We start from the raw sequence: 12,417 nt of genomic DNA, 5'->3' as shown, positions 1-12,417 counted from the left end.
AATAAATATAAATATAATTAAATAAATATAATTTTGTGTATATATATATATATAAATACACACACGTGCATGTATATTTAAGAAAAAAATATTATTTTTATATACAAGATATTTAATATCAATTATATATAAATCTATATACAGTATATACATGAAAATATTTCTTAAATATATACAAGCATGTGTGTATTTATATATATAAAATAATTATACACAGTGCACCCACATATATTATGTAAACACAAAATTATTTTGGATTTTGAAATTTTGGATACGATTAATCGTTTGACAGCCCTACTATACAATATTTGTCTTTTAAATTACATATCGCATTAGTGATGCAAAATATGGTATTATATTGATAATTGTGCTTTCAGTTAGCATGATAACAGATTAAAATAGTGCTAACTGGTTGAGAAAAGCTCTTACGATGCCATGATCGCTGCAAAATTAAGTAAAATCGATATAAAATAGTGAATTATTTAGGTCACGTGACTTTATTAACGTGCATTATCTAGGAATAAATGTGTTAAGTTTATGCGCATGCGTGTCTTCTAACCAACTGCATAAATAAACTCTTTTTTATGCGATTTGCTTCATTTGTGCTTTTTTAGTTAAAAATTGGCTGACAAATATATGGATGAAATCCTAGCTCATGTGGCATACAATATTAGTTTGAAATATTTATGCCTGCGGTTTCCCTATTTTTAACAAATAGCTTGAAGTACACAGTGTATTATTCAGTATATGCTGAGCTAGTATTCCATTCCGAACACAAATAACTTCCTCCTTTTGTGAGAACAGGAAAGCCAAGGTCGAGGGGACGAGAGGTCGGCGCAGGATGGGCCATTTTGGTGATATACAACAGCTACCTTGAGATCCTTTTAGCTGCTAAATAGACGGTACAATAAACCAACATAAAAGAGCCTGATTAAGGATTCAATGGCAGACACGTACATCCATTTGTGCATGTAACACTGATATACAGCCACAGATCGCGCACGTTCACATTCGAACTGCCGGCTCGGCAAAGGTGCTCCATAAAAAATAAAGAAATTCCTGACAACCTTGGGTTTATTTCCCAGCGGTCAGATTATCTTGTGGCCGTCTCTGCTAAGGTTGAGACTGCAGAAGCCCCGCGGCTCTGTGACCGGCATGTGAAGAACACAGGTGCAGGGGGAAATAGCTGGCTGTATTTATTTTCATTTGCCTTTGCACTTGCTGCTAAATATCTCGGTCAGACGGAAATGGTGCCAGGATACCGGGTTGAATGCTTGCTTGTAAAAGTACAACAGGAGGGAAAGAATTCCTGCTAGACCAGACATGGATTACTGCAGTTGAAAGCCACAAAGGTACATTGAGTTTTGCTGCCATGACGCTCGACCGTTATAACCAGAGTCAGAAAATAAAGGAATTCTTTACCCAAATATGTACATTATTTCATCATTTACTCACCCTCAAGTTGTTCTAAACCTGTATGAATTTCTTTCTTCTGATGAACACAAAATAAGGTATTTTGAAGAAAATGGGTAACTAAACCGTTGAAGTACATAGTATGGGAATCAAAATGGCCCATCAACTGCATGTGTGGTAACAGACATTCTTCAAAATGTCTTTTGTGTTCAGCAGAAGAAAGAAATTCACACGGGTTTAGAACAACAGGTGAATTTATTCAGTTTGTGTTGTGTTGACGCCCATTTCCTTCATATTCAGAGTTTTTCCACCAAACGCTTTCAGCTCTGCGAATGGGGATCCAGCTGTGAAATTACAGCACTCTCACAAGCAAAGCAAGTCAATGAGAGGCTAATTTTAAATGACAGCAAAATTGACCAATTATATTGACCCAAAAAAAAATAAAAAAGTTGATAAAATGACTAGCTTTATTCGCTATGGAAAATGTGTTATTATCCACACCATTTTCAAGATAAACTTTTAAAAGCTGTGGTTAATCGGCAAATGTAGACCTAGCCTACACCAGAGCTTAATTTTGCCAAAGCTTTTGAAAGCATTTCAGCCCTAGCAATGATAATCGATAGCATCAAGCTAAGCTAAAGCTTTACTGCTGGACTTGTTTGCTGTTTGGGTCTGTTATTCAAAATCAAATAGGTCACGTGCCAATTGATTTTATTCTGCCGGCTGTCACCATTGTTTTATTTGATAAAACAGTCATTTATCAGAATCTGCATATTTACCAACTAAGCGAACATTGTGCACATTTGAGGGAGAAGTGCGATTTTTGAATAATAATCTAATAATTCCCAGACATGAAATGCCCATCTCTAGTATCCATAAATTTTGGATGGATGATGTAATAGGCTACTTCGTTTTTGTGTTGAAAAATTACAATTATTAACACGGCTAATAAACATAATATTAGCAATAATAACATAAAATAATATTTATTTATACAACTTCCTTGTTTTTTCAATATTTTTTTTTTTCAATTATGGAACAGTTTGTGTCATCGTTTGTAACCCAATTTTTGTACAATAAAATACTCAGTTTGAACAAGTTGCGCTTGGATGAGTACGTTTATATCCACTGACTGTTACACGAAAAACAAATGTCTAAAGAAATAGGAATCAAAGTTCAGCACAACTCACCAAAACTAGAAGCTTTCTCTTCTTTTGCTAGCTCTGCGAGAAACTCCTCACTAATGTTCTGTTTGAATAATGTCATCCGGCTAGCACTTTAACTGTAACTCATAGCCTAGCCATAACTGTTTACGTTATGCTTTTGTCCTTTATGCCTGTGTTTGTATCCACGTAATTGAACATTATCTGTAAAAAATCTGATTAAAATACAAACAAAGGAAAGAAAAGTGCGGTGACGACCTCAACACCGCGGTAGGCATCTCATTATTGCGGTTATCGTCACAGCCTATGCACACACTGATTGTGTGATGATGCAATTATCTGTAATGAGGGTTTAAGGATAATGAGGATTTATTACATTTTGTTTTATTTTGGTGATAACTCTCAAACTCACTGTGCTGAATGCTTCTTGGATTTCTAGTCAAAGATAACTAATGCAGCACTAAAGAAGAAGACACGGTAAGCTCGGCTGATTTTAGGCTGAGTTGACTTTTTTTTCCCAGTGAGGGAAGGGGGTAAGAGAGGGGCAATTCAAGAGTCACGGTTCGCGGTAAAAAATAATAATAAATAATATAAAAAATAAAAATAAAAATAAATAAAAAACGGTAAACTACTGGCAGCTGTCATTGCCAGCATCATACCGTAAAAATATGGTGTGTTACCGTTTTTGAAATTAACTGCTAAACAGCATACAGCTGTAGCTGACAAAACAGTATTTAGCTGTTAATTTCAAAAACGGTAACACACCATATTTTTTACCATACCATACAGAACACAATATATATACAAGTTAAAAAAAACGGTAAACTACTGCCAGCTGTGGTTGCCAGTATCATTCCGTAAAAATATGGTGTGTTACTGTTTTTGAAATTAACAGCTAAACAGCATATAGCTGTAGCTGACAAAACAGTATTAAGCTGTTAATTTCAAAAACGGTAACACACCATATTTTTACGGTATGATACTGGCAACCACAGCTGGCTTTTTTTACATTGTATATATATTGTATTCTGTATGGCTCAGGTCTCTCATTGTAAGACCCATTTTACACCCGTTTCATTGGCGTTTAGGTGAAAACTGTGTGTTAAATGTATGACCACAACAATAAGAAGTATCATTCAGGTCTGGGAACTTTTAAGAGATCAAGTTTAGCATTACTAACTATTAGAAACTGTAATAGCCAATTAAAGGCACTTCTTTAATAGCCAGATGATTCAGAGAAACTAGATTAAAACAAAACTCTTCAGTATTTTGACTCCAGCAGTCCAAACGACTTCTCTACTGACTCAACTTGCAGGCTAGGGACAGGAAGCACTAAAGACTCATGGGTGATTTCCGTACAGCTTGAGAAAAGCGGCTTGCCGTCTCTTTTCTCTTGCCAAAACAAACAAGCCATTGCGAGGGGAGATATAGAGCAATTACCCAGCCTCCTCCTGTATTCTCTACACCACATTATAGCAGGTAACCCAACACTCTGAAAACCACTGTACACAATCACCACAACAGGCTTTTCACAGACCGTTTAAAGAGAGATAAATGATGCTTTTTGTGGCTAAACGAGTTATATGTAATCATCTATTCAAGTCAAAGGAAGATTAGAAATGTCAGAAAACTATTTTTTTCTTGTGTCAAAGCCAGCATGTTCAAACGCAATGCCGTTTAGGTATTGGGGCGCTAAACAAAAAATATTTATTCTTAACATTTTTTTAGCTCATATACACAACATCAAAATGTACACATCCTGATAAATTCCTTCAATGATTCAAACAGATCACTCTTTTTGAATTATCCATTAAAAGAAGTTAAAAGTTTGGGGTCAGGAAGATTTTATTTATTTATTTTTAAAGAATTAATACTTTTATTCAGCAGGGGTGCGTTCAATTGATCAAAAATTTCCGAAATTTCTATTTTTTCTTAAAAAAATGCTCTTCTTTTTTAACTTTCTATCAAAAGAATCCTGAAGGATCACGGTTTCAACAAGAAAATATTAAGCAGCACAACTGTTTTCATGATTGATAATAATAAGAAATGTTTCTTAAAATGAGCATCAAATCAGTGTATTAGAGTGATTTCTGAAGGATCATGTGACACTGAAGACTGTACTGATGCTGAAAATTCAGCTTTGCATCACATTTCTAAATATATTGCATAAGAGACTTCTTTCAAAAACATTCACATTCTTCCAGATCCCAAATTTTCAAATGGTAGTACACTATAGCTAAGAGTTTTCCCAAAAACACTGACGTTACTACTCAAAAAAAATTATTATTTAGAGAAAAATTAGTACACATATTATTTTTTTTTATATTAGAAATGAATAAAAATACATTAATACAAGATCTTGTTTCGATGACAATTTTGGCTAATGTACACTCTAAAAAATGCTGGGTTGTTTTAACCCAATTTTGGGTCAAATATGGACAAACCCGAAATGTTGGGTTAAAAATGTAATGTAAAAATTTAACCCAACGGCTGGGTTAGTCCATATTTGACCCAAAGTTGGGTTAAAACAACCCAGCATTTTTTAGAGTGTATCAAATACAATACATTACAAATCAATACATTAAACTGGTTGAACATCAAGTTGTAAAATGTATACTTTTAGCTCCTGATATTAAATCTATTCCATGGATTTCTTGTAAGCACATAGAAGTGATACAAACAGCAATATTAATCTTGAAGATGCGTTCAGTCATCCGATTCTGATGAGAAAATCAGAGTTTTCCCTAAATCTAGAGCTAAATCCCTCCACATCTCCTGTTTACGGAGGAACAAACAGTACATATATGAAATAACAACCAGAATCTGAGCGAGTCTCGTACACAAACCGTTTAGCATTTCATCCTGACAGAATGTTTGCAAGAAAACACAAACATTACGATTTCCCCACATCTCTGTTTATTGTGATTTGCGGTCAATATGAAGGCCATATGGATGAGGGAGCGCCTTTGCAACATTATAAAATCTCCATCAACAAACAGAGCTGCTTATTATCAGCATGACCACAAGTGACGTTTTCTGTTTATTAACGACGAACAATCGCACAACTCAAACTCAGGATGACAGTCTGATCTGCAGAGATCGAGAGGTATATCAGAACATGTTTAGACACAAACTCCTGTAAATAATCCGAAACAGGACGGCTCCCGCAGGACTGACCCCTGCTCCCTCATTCCGATCGGAGAATGGATGCGATCGCATTTATATTCTCCAGCTGGGAGCTGGAACGGCGAAAGCACACAAACTGTAGCATATTTTCCTCCCCATCTACCTCATTTTAATTATGATGTCTGCCGAGAAAGAGCCAAGTCAGCTTCTCAGAGCGATTTCATCGGCCACACATTTAATCTAATTCCTTTAATACTCTCAATGAACTGGAACTTAAAGCCGTTGCAAATAAAAGTTCCACAGGATGACCTAATATAGGACACGTATCAGGCCGGTTGGCTGCTGAGTAATGTTAAACTTTAATGCCGAGTGGGTCTCACTCTCTCTCTCTCTCTCTCTTTTCATACACAGCTTGAACTATTTACGACCGGCCTAAAAAAACGACTCCACCCTCTTGCTTTGGCTCCCCCGAGGTTCAGTGTGCATATATGGGCCGAAATGCTAGCTATGAACGAGTCAAGCTGTTGTTTGAGGGGAAGAAAAAAAAAAGTTAGCAACTTCTGTGGAGAACCATCATAAACTCACCAGTGGGCATATTATTGTTTAAACATCCCCAGCTGTTGCCTGCTCTGGTCTGGGCGAGTGAGTCACAAGGTGGTGCTTTTATTATGGCTTTGTTGGAGGTTTGTGTACATGTTGGAATGAAGAGGAAAGGTCCTTTCTTTAGGTTGCAATAATTAAAGATAATATACACTCACATTAAAAAAGGTACGAAGCGGTCACTGGGGCAGCACCCTAATGTACAAAAGCAAAAAAGGTACATCTTTGTGTCTTATTTAGCTTAACCTTCAAATGGTCTTCGTTTCCTATTTACACTTCTGGGCTTCGGGGTCTATACGACCCCAACAATTGATTGAGTAACTGTACAAAAAGTATACATTTTTAAATCATACAAATAATATATCTTTTTTTTTGCTTGTTTACTTCTCATCTATTCATTAATGCTGTGTTTTTGGAGATATAAAGTACTTTTGTATCCATATACCACACAATTCCTCAACTACACCATTAGCTTGCATAATATTATTTTTGTTATGATACATTGCATTTATGTTCTAGTACTAGGCCTTCATTTCTGTGTAAAAATTTTCTGATTTATGCCGGAATTTTTTTTTTTTTTTTTTTTTTTGACACATGAAGAAAATATATTTAGTTTTTTTTTTCTCACATTTCCCATTCATTTCAATGTGGGGTAATATTGACCCCGGAGACCAGAAGTGTAAACATTTTTTTACATACCTTCAGAACAACCGAATCAAGGTCAGTTTTTTGTGCGTGTATAGATAGATAATGTATGAAAAGTCACAAAATCTTATTCCACTGAGATGAAGGGAACCTTTTTTTTATGAAGTAAAAGTCGATTGGGATCGTATAGACCCCATGATCCGATTGAGGGCTACAAGTATCTTAAAGGTACATATTAGTACATTTTACCTTGTACCTTAGGGTAGCTTTGTACCTTTATTTCTGAGAGTGCATAAATAGACTCGTTTGGGGATCATATGACCCCTATTGGACGTGCTTTCTAGGTGGTGTTTAAGAAAGACATATGCGTTTGTTAAAAACAACTAGAAGTTGCACAACGTAATGGAACAATAGCCTCGTTTCCATCCACTTTTTGCGCTGTTATGTTATCGACAAAGTGAATATGCGAAAAAAAAACAATACGAAATTTGCCGTCTCCTGACTGTTTCCATTCAATTGACCTTTTACCGATAAGATTGTGTGCGTGATGAGGTCACGAATGACGAAAGCGATTTGTCGCATATGTTTTGGTGTATCGCAAAAAAAAAGTGACTTCAGCCGTTTCCATAAACATTTTTTTTTATTTATTTATTTTTTATCGCAAATTATACCTTTTGAGGTTCCAGTCAGCACACCCTCAACACCGAAACAAACAAACAAGAAAATGGAGAGAGTATTCAGGCAGTTAATTGAAATTTGCCAACTTACTGTCATTTCAATTAACAGTTACACAAATAATTGCAAGTGTCCGAAATATCAGAAGACGACGGCAGAATGAAGCAGTTGCTCATCTGATAGGGCTCGAAAACTACCCTTATTATGCGACGAAGCCCAAGCGTCTGGGAGAGACCACGCAATAAGGCGTTCTGGGAGGAAGTTGTGGAGAGACACTTTACAGAAAGTCTCTGGGTGCAACATTTTAGAATGACACGGCCGACGTTTGAGATGCTGTGTGGATTCATTGGTCCTGATGTTGCGCCTACCCCAGGTTGCCACCGACCACCGGTTCCAACACGAAAGCGGATTGCCATTGCCCTCTACAAGCTGGCAACCTGCGCCGAGTATAGAGTGGTAGGCGAAACTTTCGGGGTTAGATTTCTCTGTCGTTTCCCGTCAAAAATACATGTTATATCATTTCCTTCCATTAAATGGAGAAAATAACGAGTCTCCTCATCTGTCCACGAAAACCGCTCCCGAGTCCGCCATAGTGTTTGTTGTGACGACGACTGCACCTTGCGCGTGAGGAAATTATCACGTGACACCACATGTTTTTGCGTGAAAGCCCTTTTTCTCGACAAAAAGTGTTTCCAAACTCGTTTTTCGCGACATTTAAAATATCGACATAACATTTATGCGCTAAAGTTAAACGGAAAAGGATTGTGTCGACATTTGCAAAAAAAAATCGATAATTGGCGTTTCCATCAGCTATATCGGTAAACATTTTGATGCGCAAAACCTTTTTTCGCAAAAAAACCCTTGGATGGAAACCTGGCTAGAGTCTTGAAATGCGTGGTAAAAAATGACTTCTTTTAACTTAAGACACTGCCCAAGGATGGACGGATGGATGGATGGACAAGCGAGATGGATAGAGAGAGAGAGAGAGAGAGAGAGAGAGAGAGAGAGAGGGATGGATGGATGATATTACAGTTTTCACAGTATTTTGGATCATATAAATGCAGGAAACAGACTTATTTCAAAAACATTTTCAAAATCTTACAGACTCTAAATTCTACCTCTACAAATTGTGAAAAAGCTAGTCAAAAATCATATCTCTCTAGTATTTAAGTCAACATAAAATAAAAAACACAAACTGCCCCATTTAGCTTTTTAATGCACAAATTCTCATTCATTAGATGCACATTATTTTAAAAAAAAGTTTACCTTTGTAAGCATGAAAATGTAAAAAACCTGCTCAACTTATATAATAAAAAATAAATAAATAGAAACTATTTTTCTTCTCTGCTGATATCACCAGTCCATCTTACTAGTTCAAATCCAACAGCCATACAAACATGTCAATCAAATCACCAATCAATCGATTCCCTTTGGATAAAAACATGTCTCAAGTTCTTGCAGAATATCCTGTTTCTCTCTAAGAGATGCCAGAAGTATCACACTGCACACACTGTTGACATTGACCTTCCATCATCACTGACGATTAGAAGAATTCGTAACCGATTAGTCAGTCAGTGCACTTCAAATATAAGCAAACTCCCTTGAGCACATCTTCACCATATCACTATATGACCATCTATCACTATATTCCCAAAAAAAACAACTCCAGAAAGACACCGAAAGCCCAGGCGCTGCAATAACTTCATAAAAGTCAGCAGTAAAACACACAGACTGGTCATTTCTTACCTTCTTGAGGTGGCCACTTCGAGTCCCCACGAACACCACCGAATAATCTCCGTATGTGTACGCAGCCACGGACGCCATCCCGTCAGAGCGGTCGTCGAACAGAGGAGTGCCCTCGATGACCCTCAATCCTCCGAGAGGCTGGTTCAGAACCAGGCCGCAGAAATCATCACCAATCTGCTTGGGCTACGGGACAGAAAACAGCAATGGATGAAGAGTAACTATTTTGGTTGTATTTTTATATTTTTTTCTGTGGAATGAGTATAGTGTTTGGTGAAAAGAATGGCATATTGACTGGGAATAGTTGATTCCCAATGAAGTAAAGATTGATATTGAAGAAGATATTGGAAAATAGTGAGAAAACGCCTAATTATTTTGCATTAAATTGATGCAAAATCAAGTAGAAATGTGCTTTGAGAGTTATTTTTTCGGGGGATGTTGTCAGCACATGTGTTTTGTGTATCTGGAATGCATTTATTGATAGCCTACCAAACCCACTAAGGATTTGATGAAAAAAAATATATATATATTTTTCACATTTTTCTGATAAAAAAATAAAGGGTGCATACACTAAAATGGCCAGATTTTTTTTTGCGATATTTACTATGTCCTTAGGGTCAAAGTTAACAGAAAAAAACACAAAAAAAAGTATGGCAGATAATGTCAGGTTCAACCTATTTTATTGAGCTTTTGAGACTTTGGCTCCCCGACATTAGTTATTATTTATAAGATTGTTTTTGTGTACAGTATATATTCTGACCTGAAATGGGCCATGTGTAGAAAAAAAAATAGAGTAAAAAGTCTGAGGGTACATTAAAAGTGTGACTTTTTTTTTTTAAATAACCAAGTAAATTAAACAAATTATTACACTGATGTTTTGTAAACAATGAATGGTGTAAAACTAACATGAAATATTTAAGATTCAGTAAAAACAATTACACGATAGGGTTAGCGAATCTGTCAAAGTGATTTGAAACAAAAATCACAAAAAAATAACAAATAATTACATTTTAAAAGTGAATGGTATAAAATAAATACAAAATAATAAAGATTCGGTAAAAAACAACTAAATCACGATAGGGTTAGCGATTCTGTTACAGTGAAAAAAATTTATATTCAAAATTAAGACAAAGAGAAGAAAATTCGCCATCTCGTTAATCTAAAAGCATTATTTAAACCATCGAGGCCCTTGTTGAGGACATTAAAGGTCAAATAAAAATGCATAAAGCAAAAACTGATTTGTGGCCTGGATTAAATACTTAAATGTATTTACTTATCAAAAAAATACATCCACACAAGCAAATCCCAAGACATAATATCCTGAAGACACAGCTCTCTCCAGCTGTCGGCAAATCCCAGCATCTGAGACAGGAAGTGCCTGCTAATAGATCAGACGGAGAAGAGCCACCCAAACAGAGGCTGTGAAAGTGAGCCCATGGGGATCAGACCAGGGCCTGGCGCTCACCGACCGGTGAGACATGACATCATCCTGCAATCTACCTCACTGTCAGTGCTTTATCACTTTAGATGTGCTCTCTCCCGAAAGAGGCACCATTTGCCCTCAGCGTGTCTCTGAAAAGCATTATTTCAGCGGATTTTAACGGACACAGAGGGAAAAAAAAAAATCCAAGAAAATCACTTCATGTCATTTCACCTCAAGGAAATGTCAGAAGAGTTATTCAAAAATCAATTGCGTTAACTAACATCTGCACCATGTGGCCGAACGATGATGTCATCGAGTGCCCAACCTAAGTCTCTCGGTTCGTCCTGGAGGTGAACTGTTGGCCAGATTCTCAAAAATTAACTGAACACACACAGCTCTTTAATCTCGCTTCCTCTGGACCCTGGTCTCCAACGGCACACACACAGTGCAGCGCGAGGTCAGGGTGAATGATATCAGCTCGAACGGCAAGACGTTTTGCGGCGGTAATGACAAACACAAAGGTGGTACAGCAACAGCTGAATTTTTTGGCACCTTCCACTCGAATTCTTCCGAGACGATGGGCGTATAAAGAGCGTGCCGTTGAATGATGATTTGGGGGGGGTGGGCTGGTCGAACGGGTTGTTTTTGTGCATGCATATGAAGGGTAAATGTATTAAACGAAGCATGAGCTTGCGGCAGACACGCACGCTCTCATTATAAGGGGAGGTCTGTTGCCGTGCATGAGAAAAAGCTAATAATACCGCGACAGCCGCAGCGGTGGAATCAGGAGCAGATTTGCATCAGTCATGGGGAACCCTGTTGGTGCTCATAAAAACAGCCACAGCCACTCCCCCCCGAATGAACGAGGGCATCGGCACTCGCCATCTTCGCCCCATCTGCTCTGGCTGGGCCGCGAGGTGTTGTGCTATTGTTCCCGCCGCAATTACAGACGCGGACGCAAATTGTCCTCTCGTCTAGTTGTCCTCCAGGCAAGAAAAAAGAAAAAAACAAACTCTCGCAGTTTGCAAACGCTTTTTTTTTTTCACAGGGGGAAAACATTGCTACTGTAAAAAAACGAGATTTTAAGTTTACAAGCACAGAGTTCGTAAATAACTACCAGACAACTAACATATCAAACGACATGCAGCAAAATGATTCAATATGTACGCTAGGGTTGGTTCAAAACCAAACTTTTGGCTTCGGTATCTCGATACAAACTAACAGTACATAGAGTCTTGAAAATGCATTATAGATTTGCATTGAAAACATAAATGTTTAATAAACTTTTTTTTGCAGATAAGGTATATATTTAAATATAGAAAAGTCTAATTACAAATGACCATCAAAAGGTGCAAGTCTCAGCATATACGTATATATATATTTTTTAAAAGATTGCAAATTATTTATTTGAATATTCCAGTACATATATCATAATTTAGCAATAAAATATCAACTATTACTCAAATAGACATAGGCAAACATGAAAAATGGCTGAATTTGGCAGCATAACCTTTCTTAAGTGCACCCTTTATTCCTCAGCATGTGTAGTAGTAATGTGCATTAGCCTTTGTAGCATTCTGGATATCATAGAAATAAATTTGTTTTTTTAAATTAATTCCATAATCAAAT

General features: G+C 36.8%; 1 protein-coding gene across 1 annotated transcript in view; it reads right to left on the bottom strand.

Annotated features, from left to right (window-relative positions):
- The window catches only part of plxna3 (plexin A3), a 180,585-nt gene that overhangs the window by 152,532 nt on the left and 15,636 nt on the right, over nt 1–12,417 (bottom strand). The window contains exon 3 of the mRNA XM_039665519.2: nt 9,369–9,551. Coding sequence (XP_039521453.1) covers nt 9,369–9,551 — 183 coding nt within the window. The remainder of the gene's footprint in view (nt 1–9,368; nt 9,552–12,417) is intronic.

This window comes from Pimephales promelas, chromosome 14 (assembly GCF_988280905.1).
Source record: "Pimephales promelas chromosome 14, fPimPro1.hap1.1, whole genome shotgun sequence".
NCBI classification, from domain to species: domain Eukaryota; kingdom Metazoa; phylum Chordata; class Actinopteri; order Cypriniformes; family Leuciscidae; genus Pimephales; species Pimephales promelas.
This window is presented reverse-complemented; position numbering and strand designations above follow the sequence as displayed.